General features: G+C 36.2%; 1 protein-coding gene across 4 annotated transcripts; it reads right to left on the bottom strand.

Moving 5' to 3' along the window:
* Window positions 1–569: 569 nt before the first annotated feature.
* On the bottom strand, window positions 570–21298 carry LOC110776295 (uncharacterized). 4 transcript variants are annotated; one of them, XM_056831153.1, is made up of 11 exons: window positions 20906–21298; window positions 20055–20265; window positions 14207–19060; window positions 13833–13893; window positions 13581–13664; window positions 12585–12642; window positions 12441–12485; window positions 12251–12331; window positions 12071–12168; window positions 11763–11843; window positions 9471–9604 (listed from the first exon to the last, which is right to left on the bottom strand). In XM_056831153.1, the coding sequence occupies exons 1-9, from the start codon at window positions 21185–21187 to the stop codon at window positions 12097–12099; spliced, it is 5748 nt and encodes a 1915-aa protein (XP_056687131.1). In that variant the 5' UTR covers window positions 21188–21298; the 3' UTR covers window positions 9471–9604; window positions 11763–11843; window positions 12071–12096. The 4 variants fall into 4 exon arrangements, with proteins under 4 accessions (XP_056687133.1, XP_056687132.1, XP_056687131.1 ...); XM_021980839.2 differs by lacking the exon at window positions 9471–9604 and adding an exon at window positions 10975–11288; XM_056831155.1 differs by lacking the exons at window positions 12071–12168; window positions 12251–12331; window positions 12441–12485; ... (4 more) ...; window positions 20055–20265; window positions 20906–21298 and adding exons at window positions 570–2371; window positions 2595–5791; window positions 6059–7456; window positions 9753–11288 and having other exon boundaries at window positions 9394–9604; window positions 11763–11847.
* Between the last annotated feature and the right edge of the window lie 876 nt (window positions 21299–22174).

Consider the following 22174-nt stretch of genomic DNA (forward strand, 5'->3'; position numbering starts at 1 on the left):
AGGCAGCCCTGTTTTGCTTAACACAATCTAGAAAGCCATGTAAACCAAGTTACACATGCCTGCCTAAAGAAATTCTCCGTATAACTAATCTAAACAATGAGCTGAGACGTTTTAAGAAAAAAGAAATGAGTTTATATAAATTGATAAATCAGTATTTTATTTTTCTCAAAACTCTATTTATTTACTTTTTTATCTTAAAATATATGAAGTTAATTTTATCTTTTTATCATATTTATCTATGTACTATTTTTTTAAAATAATTAATATTTGATTTTATGAATGGACTTTCCTACGTGGACGCTCCCAATGCTCTTGAAAAAACTCTCCTTTATATATATATATATATATATATATATATATATATTTATATATATATATATTTATATATATATATATATATATTAGATTAATTTCAATGTTATATATTTTTTGGGATGAATTAAAAGTGTATTAATTCAATAAAGATCGAAGGATTTTGATTTGTGGTTTTCTAGTTGGGCAATAAATGAAGAACAACAAATAATCAAATAAAAAACACTAAATTTATAGTAGTTCACTGATGAATGAGCTATATATATCCACTTTGGGGGGATTAATGCTTGTATTAATCACTTCAAACTATGATATATGAGGTATTACAAGTAGAAATGGTGTGAGAATGAGTGTAGATCTACTTTCTCTCTCTAACTCTCTTGTGTTTATGTGTTTCTCTCACTATAAACTAATCACACAAATCATGAAGCCTACTTTTGAGTAAGAGTCGGTTTGTGACACTCTTAATTTGTCATATACAATTGCTTCAATATCAACCATAGACCTTGTATCGTCACCTCCTTTACAACTTCCAGCAAGACCTAATTTGAGAGGCATAGTTGCATAGCCGATAAAGTTTTGAGATCAATCTCTTCCCATTTATCATCTGTCATGTATTCGGGTTCCTTTGCCTTCCTTCAAGGGCTTTGTGAACTCGATTTTGAATCAATAAAGCCCTCATTTTTAATTGCCAAAGGCCAAAGTAAATTGGCCCGTCAAACTTCTCTCTGTCTAACTTCATAGTTGACATAATCTTCAATCAAGAAACCACTAAAACAAATCCAAACACAACCTTGCTCTAGATAATGCACTCATTTTGAATCAATAATGCTTGTATTAGTCACTTCAAACTATGGGGAGGTATTACAAGTAGAAATGGTGTGAGAATGAGTATACTTTCTGTCTCTAACTCTCTTGTGTTTATGTGTTTTTCTCACTATAAACCCACCACACAGATCATAAATAGGTTTAGTTGGTATATATAGTACCAAAGAAGAAACTAGATTAATGTAGTAGAAAAGTCCACGTAGCCCAAAACAAAAGAGGAGAAGAGATCCCGCTCACTTGTGCGCGCGCAAGACTCATTCTGTGCCTGCGCACAAAATGCCCAAAAATTTGCAGTATCTCCGTTGAAATCTGTGCGTGCGCACAACCCTTCTTGTGCGCGCACACAACTCTTATGTGCACATGTACAGCCCATTTGTGTGCGTGCGCACAAAATGCCTAAAACCTTCCAATAGCTACTGTGAAATCCGTGCGTGCGCACGCCATCAAGCTCTGTGTGCGCACAGTGCAAAAGAAGCAAATTGCTTCATTTATTTTCTTCCTCTAATTCTTCTTTGCATAATTAGTAAACCCAATTATATTAATCCTCCATTAAGGATTTAATTCAACTATTCACAAATTATTATTTTTTAGGGTAAAATTAGTTTATTAATAAAATTGTCATGCGACATTTACAATAGAAATCAGAACTAACAAACACAAAACAACTTGGGTCAAACGAAATTCTAATCCGGCAAAACTACGACCGTTGTGGATGAGATCTGACAATAATGAATACTCTCTTTCACATTGTTGTTTGATACAACTTTCAACAAGGGGGTCTTTCAATCTGTTACAGCTTTGGGATGTTGTCCATCAGTACATGTTTTTGAAATGTTGTCCATCAGTACATGTTTTTGAAATGTAATGCATATAATACCACTTTTATGATGCGATACTGAGTATATATTACTATCCTATTTCATTATTTCCTCCATCTTTTTAGTTAGTTTCTTCGTTCCTTAATAAGTGCAACAATTTTGCTTGCGTGTAATTTAGGAGTAAAACACCTTGATTGAACTACATAATTCCAACACTACGCTTAATATGTGACTTGTGAGCACAGCAAAAATAGCAGGGTAGTTTACTACACATTACACATGAAGCCAACCTTTAATACATCAAAATATTGCCCCTACTAGTGCAGTAGTACTTGCCAATTTCGGACGCAGCTGAAGATGAACATCAACCATTGAGCAAAGCTATTTACAAGAATAAACCAAAACTTCATCAACTGCATAAGAAAACAGGAACAGAAGTCAATATTAACAATTTTCCAACTTTCTTTTTAGCTTTTACTAACAATGTTAATATGTTATAAGCTCACATCTCTACAATTATACATATAGACTGCTGCCAGCTTAGAGTGATTAAGATCAAACTGGTCCAATCACATATTTCATAAGAAACTGGAGATGATAATATAACATTAACATGACTTAACAATGCAAACTTACCTCCAATTACTGTCTTGGTTTCTTTTTGGAAGGCACCGGAGTGGATGGACAAATACGTTTGCAGGTTCGATCCACTTCAAACAGCTCATCAGAAGCAAAAACTCCATTAATAAACTTTTCATCTTCCAGCAACAGTTCCAAGTTCTCTCTTGTAAGAAGAAAGTCAACTGACTCTTGCTCAAACTCATAATCGAAACCCAGCTGAATTATCATCCGTAGTTCATTCACAGCCACAGATCTTTCCTCACCCAGAAGGCCTTCTGCAATTTCTTGTGAAAAACAACACCCGAATTCCATACTCAACTTCCGATTTTTATAACAATATTTATCAATGAGCAGCGTGCGTGATTCCTTATCCCAATGAACAACTTTTCGAGAATCCACTTCAAGTGATTTACAACCAGGCGGACGCAAAATATAGCTGACTAGGATCGGTCCATTACTCTCATATACTGACAAGTTTAGCATCGACATAACAGCTTCATGCCTCAATTGCACACCCAAATTAACCTTTGGGCCAGAAAGGTAAGCAAGCACTATCTTTATAAGACCCCTAGGAATGAGTTTCTTTTTCATGTCAGTACAGTTTCCTTGAGATAACACAGAATAAGTTTTGACTTGAAGCTTGACAGATTCAGAGAGCCGTTTAACCCCAAGAGAATCATACGCGAGCTCAAGTTTTGCAGGAATAATAGACGAAGAGATGCTACCTCTCGGGAACCAGACAAATGGAGGGCAATTATCAAGGCTTGTGAACATTCTTTTAAGAAGCAAATCATCTGGGAAAAATACTTGTTCCTTTCCTAAAAGTCGTATTCCTAAACCTGGCAATACAGCAGGCAATTCAGTCAGATTTTTCTTTACAACGTTCTCAGTCTCTGACGTCCACTTGTCAAGAATGTAGCTCCAGAAAGTGTGGCATTCTCTGGAAGTTAGTTTTCGATTCTCTCTCTTGAGCCAGCTACGCCATAACTTCATATAATGATCTAATCGAGGAACTTCAGATACAACAAATGCTCGAGGAAATAAAGGGAGCAATTCCATATCATAATGAGTATCTAGGATATGAAAGAGTGTTTGGAAAAGCTTTTCCCTATCATGAACTATGCAGACCTTTGAACTTACCCATTGGCCTTTGTCAGAATCATTTTGGTCAGGTATCCACACTTGAGGATTGTCGGCTTCATCAGGAATTATTATATCCGTGGAATACTCGTTTAAAAATTTGTAATATCTCTTTACAGATGATGACACCACGAGTGAGTACAGAGATTCCAAAAGAAGTGGACAAACCTCTACTGCAGAAACTTTTACTCCAATACTTTGCAGCTCATCCTCATATTCAGATATTCGGTTGCCATAGTAAATTTCATCGAGAAATGGCAAATCTGTAAACTCAAGAATATGTTTCCATTGAGGCTGAAGTAATACGCATTGCTTAGGAGTTCTGTTTCCTTGACTAGTCTTCAAAAACTCGCTGGCCATAAGATTCTCAAAAAAAGGAGCAAGTGAAATTTTCTCTTTACAAATTTGAGACAATAAAATTCTGATGGTTCTTAGCAAAGTTAAAGCACCTTCAGCCCTGATTTGGTCTGCCTTTATTGGTTTTGTCAAACCTTGAGCAACAAAATGGGCTCCTTCTTCAAACCCAATTACAACCCCTAGAACCTCTAGCTCATCTTGGTAGCCATAGATGTCAACACCATAGTAGGAATCATCAATTGTTGGAAGATCTATAAACAGTGAAATAGATGCCCAAGATTGAGTAGAAAGAATGGATTCACTAGGCCTCCGGTAACCACAGTAAGTCTTGAAAAGAACTTCACCTGACAAAACCTCACGAATCTGATCCAAATGATCAGGCATGGTGTTCACTATACCCCTGACACCTTGCAACAATGTTATTACATTTACAGGTAACATCTTGAACGATGATGAAACTTGATGTATTTCATTGGCTATTATCTTCAATGTTCCATTGAAATCCAAACTAACACCTACTGCTTTCAGCTCATTGGTATAAGATTGTATCAATTTTCCATAATACACTTGATCTAAAATAGGGACCTCAACAATGCTTAGTAGAACACCCAGATTAGGACTAGGAAAGATAGTTGATGCAGGACACCTGAATCCTATCTGGGTTTTCAGCCAAGGTTGATTTTTCAGTTTCTCAATCAGGGCAGTTGCATCCGGGAGTAAGTGTCTTACGCACTCAAGTAGGAACAAGGCACAATTACTTGTCATGGAAGCAGGATTCTCAGGAAATATGACATTTTCAGTGACTAATTCATACACTTGTTGATCAGATTTCACACCAAGTAATGCCAGCTCAGTTGAGAAGGAATCGAGTTTGCTCCCATAGAATAATCTATCAATAAGAGGTAGGCTAGTAATACGACAAACAGCTTCTGATTCCGATTCAGAGTGAAGAAAGACTGATTTACTCGGTGCACAGCACCCCTGGGAAGTCCTGAGCCACTTGCCCTTCTTCATTATCACCAACCATCCACTGTCTAGCATATCCCTTTCCTGAAGGAGACCGATAAATGTCAACAGAGAAATAACACAAGTTTTGCTCATCTCAGAAGAAGCAACTGCTTTAAAATGGCTCATAGCTACCTTTTGCACATCATCCATTCCCAACGTAACTCCTAGATAGTGTAACTCATCTAAATAAAGGTGAATACGATTCCCATAAAATGCCTCATCCAAGATAGAAAGATCGCTGAGAACACAAGATGTCATTTCAAATATTCTCTTCCCTATTTCATTAGGAAGAACACACTTTGATGGAGAGTTAAATCCAGATGTAGTTTTCATCCATTTCCCATTCCGAACACTGGTAATGAATTTTGCAGGAAGAGGAGAATTCTGTGTTCGGAAAAACTTGATCCAATCAAGCAGCAAAAGTGCTTGTTCACTTGTCAATTTAGAAGATGCAACAGACAATGCAATATTTGGTGGAAGCAGCTCGGGTAAATCTTTGGCTCCAGTGTGCTTTTCCATAAAACTGACAAGTGATTTCTCCGGAGTAACTTCTCCAGCAAAGTTCCCACTGGCAGAGTAAACATCCCCCAAATCATAATATCTGTGTTCAGAAAACAGATTTTGCGTTCCAAATAACATTGCCCATTTGCTTCCCTCCATGCTTACAAGATAAGTAAACTTCCCCCTCTGAATAGTGTTGGACCCATCTATTATTGGTATACGAAGAATCAGATATGACAAATCAGTGTCAGATAGGAATCCTTTTCGGTGAGAATGGTAAAGAAAATGACACAGTTTTAGCAGAAGACTTTTCTCCATGTTGTTCAAGATATAATCAATAAGTGACATAGAAAAACTATAGGCAGAACAACACTCAATTTTTGCATAAGAAGACAACCAACCAATTAGAACAGGACTTTGTTTATGAGCAACAAGAGCAGTCTGAGTCGAGTTTGGCAGGAGAAATACATCACCTGAGCAAGCGAATTCCATGTTGCAAGTACTAAGCCAGGCATGAAGCGTAGGCTCCATTGCAAACAAAATCCTGTGACCATCTTTCTTGGTATTACAAGCATTATGTAGGTTAACATATCCAGTTTTATCTGTATACCTAAAAACAGGAGTTCTTATGAAGAAATGCTTTGAAAATACTTCCTCATTGTGAGCGAAAATCCTTAACATCTCGATGTAATCAGCCTCAGATGCTTGGCAGAGCAGTTTGCAAGCACCAATACACTTCTCATACCAATCATAGCTCTCTGAAGTAGACAAAACACAGAGAAAGTCAAGAACCTTATCAAATTCCTCCACGTCAAGGGAAGCATCTACTGGATGCTTTTTCAACGAAGATAACCCATCAAGTGAAATACCATTTTCTTTCATGTGCATCAACAAATGTCTAAAGTCAGACAGAATTCTCAGAGACGAGAGTGGCTTGCATAACTTTAAGCCGTCATCAAAAGTTTCACATGGCATGATTTTTGCATCGCACAACATCAGCCTGATATTTTCTTTCACTTCATCAAGCTCAGTAATTGAGGATTCTTCCACAGGCAAAAACTTGAAAGCCTTAGCAGGAGTAAAAAGTGTATATCCGTCCTTCACGAAAGAAGTAAAAGCATTCAGAAAAGCACAAGGAATACATTTAAGTATGCCTATATTCCATTTGTTGTCTAAAAGTATGCTTTCCCGCGAAGAAGCAAGCAAGAAATCTGCTTGTATTATAAAAGGAAAGTCTGTAACCATCATTGTTGGGAGGAACGCAAAGATGCCAACAGAAGCTGATGTTCCCCTTGTTAGCCTATCCCCAACAGGGAACGCCAATGAGATGGTCCACTCTTTAACATCCTCTCTGCCATGAACCTTGTTTTCAGTCTTCACTGGAAATGATTGCCTCCAAATATAATACTGACATGTCTCTTCATTTGAACCTTGTGAACCACCAACAGCTAGATGAACTACACGTGAATCTGCTTTTTTCGACCGAACAACCACATGTTGAGTTTCATGAAATATTGAAATAGCACACATATCAGTGGCATCTTTATAGTAGCTGTTGCTACTGCGAACATACAACCTCTTTATTTTACATAAAAAGAGAAGAAGCTCTGGATGCAGCTGCAAGAGCTGCTCTTTCACAGACTCAACCTTCTCAGCTTTCAAGGGAAGAACAATTGTAGTTGTAGGAATGCTTCTGTTGGATCCATACACTGTTTGTATATCAGAAATCAAGGATTTGTCTCCAACCCATTCAGGAACAATATAACCAATGCCGCAACTCCTATCTGCTTCTTCAGTGAATTTCACCTTATATCCATTGCTAACAATATGTGGTTCCTTGCTTACAAGAAACACACTCTTGAATCCGATTCCTGAAATGGACATTGAAATACATCCATCAGTTTCTCAGTTACGCTAGATATCAAGCAAAAGAGGGAAGAGGAAATAAATATTGTTAATGATTCAAATTGAATGGTCCAAGGCAAATAACAACATCTTAATCATTACATAAGTGTCCTCATTTATATTCCAACGCACTTAGAAAGTAACAGAAGAAATGCTTTCAGTTGCCATCTCTATGAATAATTGGGCTCTCATTCAGTCTGACTCTACAATTAACCTCGCCATGCCGCGTGAACAATGTACATAACACATTGAATGGATATGGATAGAAAAGTGTTAGAACAATATGCATCCTGATTTCTGTTAGATACTTCTTAAGAATATACTTGATGTGACATAGAAACTCTAACAATGAGCAGGACTACTGGTACACGGAGCATATATCAGCTTTATGTATACAGTACAACATGTAAGACATTGCTAGAACATATTCCAAACACAAACTTTTGTTCATTTGTGCAAAGAAAGACGGCTAGCATTCTATGGTTTCATCCGTGAATTAAAATGTCCAATGATCTGTGCTCAAGTCTAACTAAGTATTTAAGTAAAGCCTTTTCAATAGTGCAGTAAATGAAAAAGAGAGCTTCAACAGGGTGCAAATTTTCTGTTTTTCTTCTGGTTCGACAAAATGAAGCAACTATGCAAACGATTCAACTCAGGGAATATTACATACTTGTTATATCCTATAGAATAGAACTTCAAATTCAATTCATAAAAGTTTCACAATACAACATGACATTTAGAACGAAAGCTATGCCGAGAGTTGCTCCTCTTCCTAATATATAAATGTAAACAACCAATCATGCTAATATCTTCTCCAGCTTACCTTTAAAAAATCTAGGCATGACAAACCCCTAAAAGACATTAATTTGGTTAGTATTACATCCATGTACCTTTTCTATTGTCACATTTGTAATTGTAGATAACTACTTTTCCAAGACATTGCAAATAAACAACGAATTAGGCTAATTGAACTTTTTACACTATTTACAAATCTATACTATTATTAAATCTCAATGGCATTTCATGCCATCTCGCCACATGTCGCCGTCATTAGAGGGCAAGTGACATGGCATAGCCACATTGACATACATATCACCACCATTAGATGGCAAGTGAGATGGCATAGCCACATTGACATATAATATTTTCTTACAAAAAGATGAAGAAATGCAAATATCAATGCTTGAACCCATGACTTCATGTTCATAAGTTAGAACTTTAACCAATAATCCAATAATACAACTAATGATATTTAAGCAATCGAAAACATATAAGTTATGTTTATTAATACCTTCTATTAAAACTTTAATGCCTACCATAATTATACATTTTAATAATTTTCTTATGAAACTAAACTATACTTAATTATTTTTTTCATTTACATTTTTATTTAGGTTCATTTATAATTACGTTTTTTAGCACGGCAGTTCATGTAAGTTTACCTAGAGTAATAAAAAAAAGAGTATTACACTTAACAAAAGACTACTCCATTTTAAATTTAAATTTAGTTTACTAAGATGTTTAACCAAATTTTATATTGAATTACCCTTACATAAATAAAATATAAAAATAAATTATGCAAAAATATTTATCTCATGTTATATGTAAGTATTTAATATCAAACTATTATAATTATTTTTAATTGACTCAAATTTTATCAAGATTAGTTCTCAAATAACATATAGTCACCGGGGCATCGTCCGGGGCAATAACTAGTTCTATTTTATAATATAAAACATAGTAACGTGCTATATTGTTAGATTCATCTCAATGTGTATTTTCAAATAATATTTGCTTAGAGAAAATTAATGATATTAACATCAAAGTTGAGTGACATGCGTGAAAGTGACCAAAGTAACGAGTAAACGTTCGGAGGAAGTATATTATACTACAATACTAATACCTTTTTCACCAATAAAGCCTTGATCTCGTTTGCCCCTCTTGGTAGAGCGACCCACACTACAAAGGGAGAGCATGTTCTGCGACGAAAAGCCAACTTCATTGTTGAAGACTACAAGTGTAGCCGGAGCTCCGGATCCGGTAATATCTCTTTTTGTTAGTACCAACTCTAAGGTTGGCTCTACCTCTTTCCCATACTCATTGTCCTCCGCATTCTGCCACCAAAACAAAACAAAAAAAAATTAAATTAAAAATAAATTCATATAATAATACTCAGTTTACTCATGCATGCAAATTGCAAGTCAAAGAAACACAATAAAATGATAACATAGTTTTGCACGATCAAGATCAAAGGTGAGTAACCTGAATGAGCTCCATAAGAAAGTGGACATCTTTAGTATAAAGCTCAGCAGAAAGCCTAGTAACAGCACGATGAAGATCAAAGGTGAGAGGATTCGGGGTTTTACCACCAATTGAGAATTTTTTACTTCTAATTTCTTCAATATGTTCTTTTGCACCTATTTCTGCCAAAGATTTGCTAGGATTATTATTGTTATTGTTACTACCATTTTTCTCTATAATTAACTCTTTTCCTCCTTTCAACATTTTTCTTTTTGGTACTGTATAATTCTTGAATATGGAAATGGAGAAATTTGTCAAAGTTGCACAAGGAGAGTTCAGAACAGAGTTGAAAAATTGGAAAGACTTAAATTGTACTACTACACAAGCTATGAAAGCAGGAGTGGCTAATCTCTCTATGTTTCCAGGTGTACTCTTGCCCAATCACTGCTGGGCATGTAACAGATGGACGGTTGTAGAAGAAAATTATACTACCTCGGTCTTTTTAAGTGTATTAATTATATTTTACGTTTGACATTGTAAAATTTTGAACATTACTATCTTTAACGATAAAGTATTTTAGTAAAAATTACCGAGTATTAAAATTTGATATTTTGACACTATAAATTAATACGAGTAAGATTTAACATGTCTATGTTTTCTGTTACATACTCTATATAGTGTATACGTACTCCATCCATTTTTTAATACTTGTAAGTTGCAATACTTGTTCTTTGGATACGAAACCACTATTTCTTTATTGTTTCTTACTTTTTCTCCACTACTTGGCCCACTTGCATTAATTCCTTATTATTTTTTCTCACACAAATAATTAATTCAACTTACAACATACTCTGTATTCATTACTACCCACAAACATTCCCAAACGCTCTAACGTAAGTGTTGCCAACATTTTGAAACGAATGATTTATCTATGACTTTATACTAAAACTGATATTAGGACCGACAAATATCACTTCCTAGTGCAAAAAATTTCCCGTCAAAAATATTTTACCTTAAAGTAATCTCTACTTATTTTATTTTCCATTCTTTTATATAAACTTTTTATGCATGTAAAAGAAAACATTTGTTTAAAGATTATGGAAATAATAGATAAGAAAATAAGACTTCAGATTATTTTAAAAAGATAACCCCAAAAGTTTGGATTATTCTAAATTAATCTAAAGTTGGGATTATTCTAAATTAATTGGTGATCAAGTAAATTACAATTATGACTATAAAACTATTTATCAGGAAATGTTTTATTGTCACAACAAAAGGAAAGAGTCCAGAAGCTGTTTTGACAGATTGAGCTAATCATAAAACTTATGTTGGCCTCACCTAGACTGTTACAAAGTATACTCCTTGTGTGTGCATTAATCATGGCAAGTCCTACCGTTTTTTTTTTTTTTACATCCACCCAAAAGGAAATTCTTAGGCAAAGCAGCAATGTTCTCAGATCAAACAGAAACCAAATTAAAATGATCAAAACCCACTCAAATTCTCCGTTGCTCTTCACACTTGACTGAAACTGCTTCAAAATTTGCTAGTACAATCACACTACAAAAACAGTTGATGAAAAATTAGTAAGGAGGAACCCTAGTATTATAGAATAACAAGTAATGAAAATAAATGATACTGGAATTTTCTTTTCAAAGCCTTTATATATTCCCCCACGAAATGGGCAGAGATTCACTAATGTTTAAACACTAGTACTAGACCCTCTCATCTCATCCCAATAGTTCAAATTATATTCACATATCACAAATGCCAACCAATTACACTCTAAGAGCAAAATAACAGTTATGAAATATTCCAAATTCAAAGATGGGAAATTACTAATATTATCTAGCACCAGAACGAACATGAACCTAACAAATTAAGACTGTCCCAATCACATTTTCGACCTTTCCTGTGACATTTATGACAACATTCGAGATCTCTCAAGTAAGACAATATAATGGGATTGATAGATAAAGTTACGACCTTGTAGTAGGGAAGAAGGGAAAAAAGGAGAGACAAAAAGCATTATACCTTGTTCTGATGGAGTGATGGAGGCAATCGATCCCCAACAAAAATGAGATTCCCAATTTATGTCTTCCTTCAAAAGAGAATCTATTACGGAGATTTTTGCAAGAAAAAAGAGTGAATACATGAGTTCTAACTGTCAAGCATAAAGCTGGTATTGATATATAACATAAAGTTGAATTACCAAAGTTTTATACAGAAAGTAACACTTAGCATCTCCGAAATCACATACTCTGTAGCATCCATGTTGATATCTCTCATATGAAAGCAGGCAAATTGAAGAAAGCATGAATTTGACCCAAATTGAAACTTACCCTCAACAGGATTTCACAAACAGAGTTTATGCGACTTCCGCAGTGCCGCCTTCTTCATCCACACTACGATCAGATCGTGACTCTTTAATACATGTCACCTGATGTTCAGATATTATTCAATGATGCAACCATGTAACTAAATACTAATAAGAATAATGCCACAAGCGGGGACACTAATACCGTATTCCTGTAGTAAGCTTCCAGCTCTTTTTCATATTCTGCCTTCTTCTTCTCTCTAACTTCAACGTAAGGAGCCTTTTCCTGTAACATTTTCAAAATTCAAAATATCTGCAAAGCTATATATATAGAAGTATGCCACAAAATCCATATCAAACAAATTCAAGTTGAGTTTCATCCTGCTGCAACTCACAACATCAGACATAGCTCTCCACTTCTCTGCACCAGCTTTCGAGACCTTGTAACAAAATCACACACAGAACAGTGATCAGGAAACTGATGAAGCCAGGATAACAAAGATTTCTTTGGAGATACAGATTTTATGAGAAATGCTCACATCACCAACTGACTTATTGTGTGGGTGCTCCAGCTTGTATTCCTTCCTGAACTCCTCCCTTTGTACACAAAAGAGAAAATGTTATGCATTAGAACAAGCATTTTATGGAAAGACCAGTAACTTCACACTAAAGATATAAATAGAGCCTTAACGGAAACATTTTCCTTTTCCAATCAAAGTAACTTGACTTGTTACTACAACAAACACTTTTTTGTTTCGCATGTTTAACAGATCTCTTCTTTTTGTCCCCTCCCTCTATTCCATTAATACAGCTCAGGTTCATTATCACATCTTACAGAAATCCGCATCAACATACAATTTTGAGCTCTAGTTTTCATTCTCATTAGTCAACTTCATTTATTCTATTACTCAAAGCACACATTTCTGTGTAGCTTCCATGACCAACATTTTTTAACAAATTAATAAAGGTCTCTAACTAAAGGGACATTTCTATGATATTCTATGACATGTACAACAAGTGCAGGAAATAACTTTTTTTCCGCTAAGGTGGCCTAATCCTATCCAAAACTATACAGTCATTTCAATACGAAATACGTAGTATGTGTTACCCATACGAAATACGAAATACTGTGACTAAAAGGTTTTATTTTCTAATTTACAACATGAGATTTAAGGATCAAACCTTGGCGTCCAGCCATATGTTTCGAGTTCTGCTATTACGTACAAGGAGTCCCATTTAATTGATTGGGAAATTATATTCATTTGTAATCTCTTTCGTACGGGAGGAACTTGTGCAAACAGATCAAGTTCAGAGTTGGTGTTTTATTTACATTTACAGTAAATTTAATAATGTTACTTGAAATAAATAAAAAACATCTACAGAAGGTAAATTTGACATAGTTCAAGAAAATCCAAAAACATCAAAGGTTAATTTATAACTCTATACAGCAGAATAACACAGGAAATTTAAATTTATTTCTATATGTATGTAAATGTATATGTATGCTGTATGTTGTATGAATAAAAGATGCATACATGAACGCAAGAAAGGACGTAAGAGGCTTCTTTGGCTTGATAGGCACGGTATCCTTGGCTTCGATTTTTATCTTAGATGACAACCTGTACACCAGATGGCACAGGCATAGAGAAAGGTGAACAATCTAAAAAAAATAAGCACAATAAAAGTTCCATAAACTTCCAGCGAGGTGACACACAACCCGAAAGTGAAAATAAATTGACGACACACATAACACGCCATAAAATTTGAAATACATAATAAACCCTTACTTGCAATCAACCTGTTTGAAGTTAGACGTTGACCTGTCTTCAGTTCCATCTGACACTGCAACTGCAGAGTAAGACAGTTTATAAATTGAAAGTACGAAGGACAGAGTTACTTCGCTCTTAAGATAAATCGCTTATCTTTCTTACAGGCTTCAACTGCGAAGTTACAAACTGACGTTGCCTTACCAGCCCACAATAAGTACTCCATACTGTCTAGTGTTTATTCAGTTCATAAATTACTGAAAGTTCCATTATGGAGTTTCCAAGGCATTGTTCCTTAACCATGTGGATAAGTACACCCTATTACTCTAGGAATCATATTCACAATATGCTTCGAGACACAACAAAAAAAAGCTAGCATTAAGGATTTCACATACCTATATCGTCCAATCTTCTTCTCTTCACACGTTGGGAAACACTGGGAGTCAACGGACCTGATTGCTCCGTCTGAACAAAAGCTCGTTTCTCAAGACATGAGGCATATGAACCTTCAGCTACAGAAAAACAAGCACCAAGAAACTCTCTATCTTCCACTAAGATCTCAATATTCTCTTTCGTAAGCAAAAACTGAATCGAGGGCTCTTGAAATTTGAACAGAAAACACATCTGGATCAGATTCCGGAGATCATTAACAATCGGAGCTCTCTCTTGTAGCAGTAAACCTTCAGCAATTTCTGCAGCAAAGGAATTCACAAACTCAGCACTGGCCTGTTGGTATTCAGAAAATGCCCCATCAACGAATAGCCGTTTGGATCTTTTGTCCCAGTGAACCAACTTCACAACTTCCCTTTCAAGGCATCTCTCAGGTGTCAGAAGCAATTTATACGAGACTCGTACATTTTTATCACTCCCAATAACAGAAAGGCTAAGCAAAGAATTCACTGCTTCATGTCTATCCTTGGTGGACATGTGAATCTTACAGGCAAGAAACCCCAATATAATTTCAATCAGGCCTTTCACGATGAGCATCTTCTTCAGATCAACTTCACCACATCGATCTAATGATGGCATACTCTTCACACTATATTTAACGCACTCAGATATGTTTCTCACTCCAAGCGCATAGTAGACTGCACATAATCTTGTTGGAGAAACAGCAGAGAACACACTGCTTTTAGGTAGCCACACAGATAGAGGAGAATCTTCAGAGTCTATAAACATATTTTTGAGCCACAGATCATCTGGGACAACAACTTCTTCTTTGCTAACTAGGATGATATTTCCATCGGACAATGATGCAGGTACCTTGGCCAACTTTTTCTTAAGTGTATCCTCCATTTCCTGATTCCAGTTCTTGAGAATATAACCCCAAAAGAAGAAACATTCAGTTTCCAAAATTCTATGAGTCTCCCTAGATTCCCAAAGGCTCCAAATTTGCAAGAAGTGACTAGTTGAAGGACATTCTAGGACTTGAAAAGCGTTGCTGAAGAATGGGAGCAACTCTTTATCATAAAAAGTTTCCAAATTATATAGTATAGGAGCAAAAAGATGGGCCTTGTCATGAAGCACACAGAGCTCTGAATCCACCCACGTTCCCTCGCTGGAAGATTCTTTTGCAGGAATCCAGACCTGCCATTTGGCTGATTCTGGGGAAACAGGTTTCCAATGGAATTCCTTGAGAAAACGATATATCCTTTTGATGGGAGAAGACTCAGATAATGACGGAAGAGACACAGAAAGTGCTAGGCAGACCTCTTCGATATCAATCTTGACACCAAGTTTTTTCAGTTGATCGCTAAAAGTAGACATATCAGTCCCATAGTATTTATCATTAATGAATGGAGCATCTGTCAGCTCAAGCATCTCCCTCCAAGAAAACTGGAAAAGGATGGTATCCTTTGGAAATTTATGTCCACAGCTTGTCATAAGAAGCTCACTTCTCGCCATGTTGTCAATAAGATTGTTAAGAAAAGGATGAGCATTTTCATCAGCCATCAAGAATTTCAAACAATGTAGCAACGAAAATGTGCCTTCAGCTGTCAACAATCCTTGTTCAATTGGCCTGCTCAGCCCTCGAGCAACGAATATAGCCCCTTCTTCTAAGCTACTTACTACACCCAGCATCTTCAGTTCATCTCTGAGACTGTATATTTCAATTCCATAGTAAGAATCATCAACAAGAGGAAGATCCACAAAGAATGAAATAGTCGCCCATTTTGAATTGAAAAGTATCGATTCTCCAGGCTTCTTCTGTCCATGCCGAGTTCTCAAAATTTCTTCCTTGGCCAAGCATTCACATAAATCAGTTAAAATGGAAGAAGTGGTTTTCTTCAGCACTGTGATGCAATGCAACAGCTTAATCAAATGGTCTGAAGCCACCAGTGATGACAAAAGGGTCTTCAATTCACTAACAACTATCTTCAATACATCTTTAAGATCAACAGCCACTCCGATTGCTTTAAGTTCATCCACATATAATCGGATTCCATCCCCATAGAAAGCCTCATCTATTATTGGAACACTAACAATTTTCAGCAAACAGGCCCACTCTGGTTTATCAAGAATAGCGGATGAAGGGCATTTAAAGTCAATGTTTGTCTTCAACCAAGGAGTACCACGTACCTTCTCCATAAAGGATGTAGCTGAAGACTTGGTGTTGCGTAAGCAATTAAGTATGAAGAAACCACAATTGGAAGTGAGAGGTAAAGGATTTTCTGGTAAAGAAAGATTCTCCACAGCTAACGAATACACCCCTAAGTCAAATTTGAGACCTAGGATCCTCAGTTCATCAAGATAGGAATGAAGTTTGCCTCCGTAGAAATTTGCATCAACAACATGCAGACTTGTAACCAAATGTGCAGCTTCAGCCTCTGAATCTGATTCGAAAAACACAGAATTCGTTGGAGAATCATAGCATTTATAAGTCTTCAACCATCTAGCATGACTCATACACTTTAACCATTCCTCATCTAGCATTTTCCTTTCCTTTAAGAAGCCAATGAATAGAAGAAGTGAGAATGCTTCCCCTCTTTTCATGGTAGAAGAAGCCAGACACTTGAAACGGTCCATGACAATATTTTGCACACCATTTATCCCACATTGAACACCGAGAAATTTTAGCTCATCTATATATAAACTGATCTGATCACCATAAAAACCCTCGTCAACAATGGAGAAACCACTAAGAATGTCCTTCATAAGTTCAAGTATTGCCTTGCCATTTTCAGTAGGAATTGCACAACTTCTTGGACAGTCAACTCCAGTTTTTGTCTTCATCCACTTGCCAGAGCGAATGCTCTCAATAAATCTTTCTGGTATTTTATCACCCCTGGTTCTGTGAAACCTGATCCAGTCCAGCAATAAGAAAGCCTGTTCACTAGTCATTTGCGATGATGCTACTTGAAGTGGCAATTGTGGAAGTGATATCTCCGGCAGGTCTAGGGCTCCAGCATGTAGTGTCAGAAATTTGAGGAGCTCTTTCTCAGGAGTATATTCTTCAGCCAACTCACCACTTGCAGCGTAAATTTCCGATATGTCAACATAATTTTCTTGTAGAAATGGATTACTTGGTCCAAATAACTTAACCCACTTACTTCCTGATGCAGTCACAAGAGTCTGAATTCTTTGTTTCCTGACAGATCCCGAGCCATCAATGATAGGCATCAATTGTGAGATTGAAGAAATACTAGAGTCCGTCAAGAACTTCTTAAGTTTACAATGGTAAAGAAAGTGAGACAATGTAATCATATCCTCTGGCTTCCTTTCACGTGATAAGTAATCACAAATCTGGGAGCTATATTCAGATACAGAACAAGTTTTTACACCAGCATAGGACAATAACCAATTGGAAACTTCTTTACATTTCGGGTGCTTTGTCAGAGCAACCTGGACGGAATTGGGTAAGAAATAAATTGAATTCGGGCAGCCAAAATGAATATTGCATTTCTGCAGCCAAGCATGATGATCTGACTGTAAGCAGTATCGAATTTGAAGTTTCTCTTTCATATTAGCAAGACTACCACACAATGCAATCTCACCCCTTTTATTGGTGAACTTCAATAGACAGCAGCTGCTTTTTGATATATAGTAAGATAACCGGCTCATTAAGTACAAGAGATCAATATACATGTCATCAGAAGCTTGGGAAACAAGATTGCAGGCAGTAATACACGTTCCATACCACTCATTTTGGTGATGGATACCAAGGAAGTCTAAGCTTGGACTATACTTGTCTTGATCTAAAGAAGGCTGCACAGGATGCATTTTCATGGTAGAAATACCGAACAACGAGATCCCTGCTACCTTCATCTTAGTCAGAATATCCCGAAAATATGAATTAATTCTCACTGCTGAACTAGGCTTGCAATAAGTTACCTGACTGTTGAACATTTCACAAGGCACAAATACAGCATCACAAAGCTTCTTTCGGATTGTGTCTCTGATTCTATTGAGTTCTGGAAATGGAGAAGCTAGTGATGGCAAGAACTTGAAGGCTCGTGCAACATCAGGCAAAGGTGAGCCTGGTTTTACACAAGACATAAAAGCATTGACAAATGCCGATGGTACACATTCAAGAATTCCCAAATTCCATCTACTATCAAAGACAATTGATTCTCGTGAAGAAGCCAGGATGAAATCAGCTTGAATGACAAAGGGAAAATTCGTCACCATAGAAGTAGGGAGGAAAGCAAAGACACCAACCGAAGAGGTCCCCCTTTTTAGCCTCTTGCCAAATGGAAAGGCAAGGGACAAACTCCATTTTTCTATATCTACTCTTCCACTGACTTTAGCTTCAGGTGTCACTGGAAATGCTTGTCTCCACAAGTAATATTTGCATTTCTCTTCAGGAGCATCCGGCTTCTGCTTCACAGAAAGATGAATAACGAATGATTCTGCATCTTTATCTCTTGAAACCACATGATTAGTGTTGCTGACTATGGATATTGCGGTCACACTGTCCGCTTTCTTCTGTTCACTGCTGTTCTCGTGAACATACAACCTACTCAACTTTGATAAAAACAGAAGTAGCTCAGGGTGAAGCGAAGACAGTTCCTTTTTTACAGGATTCACCTTATCAGCCTTTAGAGGAAGGACAATTGTCGTTGTGGGTAAGATCTCTGATCCATAAACAGATTGTATCTTAGAAATAAAAGATACATCAGAAATCCATTCAGGGACTATGTATCCAATACCACATTCCTTGTCTGGTTCTTCACTAAATTTCACCCTGTAACCATTGCTAACGATATGAGGATCCTTACTCACTAAAAAAACACTCTTAAATCCAATACCTGCAGCAAAAATCAACCAAATATCAGGTCATGCTGCAATTAGCAGAACAAGACTTCCGTGGTACAAAAACATTTATATTTATACTGATATTTTAAACACACAAGCCTACAGACACATGTCGCCCCTTCCCCTTAATTACATCTATTTCCCTTGGAACTAAAAACAATATACTTCGTATATAGTATGTAAAGGCATTGGACTTGCAATATGTCAATAAGATAACAGACATTATTGCCATCTCAAGTGATCATGTCTTCCTTCACCAAAATTAGTAACATCCCTTCATGTCTCCCTTCACTCTTCTTGAAATCATTACCCCAATGATAACAAAAAAAAAATTATATATATACATAGAACTCGTGCATTACATTCTTGTAGCAACTGATCAATATAATTGATTGAGAAAGGGAACACAAACATTATATGACATCTCCTCCTACTTATCTAATTTTATAACATGGCAAATGCTCTTAAAAATATTGAATGAAAATGAAGGTCCGCCATCATTTTAGACATAGTGTCTTGCTCATCTAACCCAGACAAGCACGCCAAGTATAACAGATAACATGCACCTTGAAATCAAGCCAAGTATAAGTGTATAACCGATAACAATAAAAATAAAGACAGAGCGGAAGATCTTAATGGTCCTTTATAAGATTCATTGTTCCATATCCTGTAATTGTAGTATCTATTATTAGGTCTGAAATTATATAAGAAGTGAATGAAAATCATGGCCCATCATCAAGTCATCAACAAAATTCATCTTAGTAACTAATTTGCATACACCCTGATACTAGACGTAACAGAAAGTGTAAAACAAACAATTAAGTTTCAGACATTGACACAGAACATCAATAATCCAATACCCCAGGTACACCTAAAGCTCTACGTGTACCCACGGGCCACGGGTATGTTTTGCGTATTAACAGAGTTCGAAAGAGCGAAAAAATTCTCCAAGTAGTTCAGTTGGTGAAAGTAGTGGGTTTTGGTAACCTTTTTCGCCAATGAAGCCCTTGTTTCGGTTGCCTTTCTTTGTTGATCTACCCACACTACAAATGGACTCCATGTTTTTCTTGGAGAAGCCCACCTCATTGTTGAAAACTAGAAGGGTTTCTTGAGCTCCACACCCAGTAATATCTTGGGTAGTCAACGAAAATTCGAGGGTAGGCTCAACACTTTCTTCATATTGGTTATCCTCTGCATTCTGCATTTCTCAAACAAACAACACAAAAGTGTCAATCACTTGAAAACATCTTACTTCGCATCGTCCAATTTTACCATTAAACCTCATCAATTTCAATACATAAAAACCTTGAACATATTCTCAACCCATTACCCATATATCGTAAACAAAAAATTTCATCTTCTAAACAAATATTTAAGTAAAATTGCCAAATTCATCCTCAACATATTTTCACTATCACAAAAAGTCTTTAATTACATGCAAATGGTTAATGGAAACTACCAGTTTGATATGGTAAACCAAATTCATCATTTTATTTCATTTTGTGTGCAAAAGTTACAACTTTATATACCTTATTTTACAAAGAGAAAGAAAACATGACAAAAAAAAAACAGAAAATTTAATAAATTGGGTTTCAAACACTAAATCTTTTAAAAACCTAAATATCAAACAATGAACCAACCGTCAAAACCCTTTACGGCCGGAAATTTAAACGAACAAACTTAAAAAAATAAAAAAAGAGCATATCTAGATTTGATAATCTTGCATTTGGGAAACTTGAAAAACCCAAGGTAAATAAATTATACATATTCCAACAGAAACATTGAAACAAAATTACGAAAACAGAAGCATAAGTTTAAATTTAAAAAAGAAATAAAACCTGGATGAGTTCCATGAGAAAATGAACGTCTTTAGTATATAGCTCTCCAGAGAGGCAAGTAACAGCATGGTGTAAGTCTTGTGTTAAAGGATTTGGCTTTCTTGAACCAATCGAGAACTTTTTCTTCCTTATTTCTTTAATGTGATCTTTTGCCGTTACTTCTTTTATGTAATCACTTGCCGCTGTTACTGCGGCGGCAACGACGTCGTCTGAGCCTGAGCCTGAGCCGAATATGCTGGTGATGATGTTACTGTTGTCATGCCTGCTTTTGCTCGTTTGCATGGTGTTTTTACTGTTTAGATTGTTTTTTGGGTGAAGAAGAAAGGGAATTTAAAGGAATGTGATTAGACAGCTCGGACCTCGGAGAGTTGGAAAGGATAAACACGCATACTTCAACCGTATTCAAGATTGTAAGCTTTTCTGGAGTACCGTTTCTTAATTTGGACTTTGGAGGACCATGTTTAAATCATTAAGTTGATTTTACTAAAACAACAGGTAAATAGAGAATAACAATTTTAACAAAAGAGGTTAAAAATATATTTATGGGATAGAAAAATTAGGGTCGTGATTATTATCGTCCTTAAAATAATATAAAAGATCACCGGATTAAATGAATCGGAAATTCATTTAATGACAAATCGGGAATTTAATTAGTTCGAAAAACATATATATACGATGAGACGTTGGATCGTAATCGTATATCTGTAGACACCTAATTCATGTCTCCCCTAATGGGATGATGACAATACTATTATCCTTGCTACGTGGTTTGTGCAACTCCGTGCGAAAGACCCAATTGCTAAAGTGTATTCCAAAATCCAAAGTCCAATTCCCGAGCCCGTTCCTATTAAGGAACTCGGTACAAAATTCAAATTCCAAAAATCAATTTCGAAATCCAAACACAATCTCACCCAATGGACTTCTCCATTGGTCTTACAAGGCCTTTTCCGGTCAAAATGACATTAAGCAATCCAAATTCGGGTGCCGACCCACAAAACCGAGCATGCCGAGCCCCGTCCCGTAAAACCAAGTACAAATACGAAATCCGAAATTAAAAAACGGCTTGTTTCTAGACGCAAATCAAACCTTAATCCCCAAAAAAACACTACGTGCCAAATTTGTACATATAGTACGAAGGTACAACAATACAAAACAAACCAAGGACGGCGTCATCGTCCTTGTTTTGGCGGAATCTGGGCCACGTCACCTACGCCAGGCGCAGGAGGCTTTTGGATTTAGCCGCTTAATCTCCTATAAAAACCCTCATTT

Source organism: Spinacia oleracea, chromosome 6 (assembly GCF_020520425.1).
Source record: "Spinacia oleracea cultivar Varoflay chromosome 6, BTI_SOV_V1, whole genome shotgun sequence".
Lineage (NCBI taxonomy): Eukaryota > Viridiplantae > Streptophyta > Magnoliopsida > Caryophyllales > Amaranthaceae > Spinacia > Spinacia oleracea.

Excerpts from the sequence above, each read along its gene's own strand:
- LOC110776295 (XM_056831153.1), bottom strand. The coding sequence starts at position 21,187 with ATGCAAACGAGCAAAAGCAGGCATGACAACAGTAACATCATCACCAGC. Across the intron at positions 13,665-13,832 it reads TTCAAACAGGTTGATTGCAA|GTTGTCATCTAAGATAAAAA; the intron begins GTAAGGGTTTAT and ends TCTGGTGTACAG. Across the intron at positions 12,332-12,440 it reads GGAGAGCTATGTCTGATGTT|GAAAAGGCTCCTTACGTTGA; the intron begins GTGAGTTGCAGC and ends AAAATGTTACAG.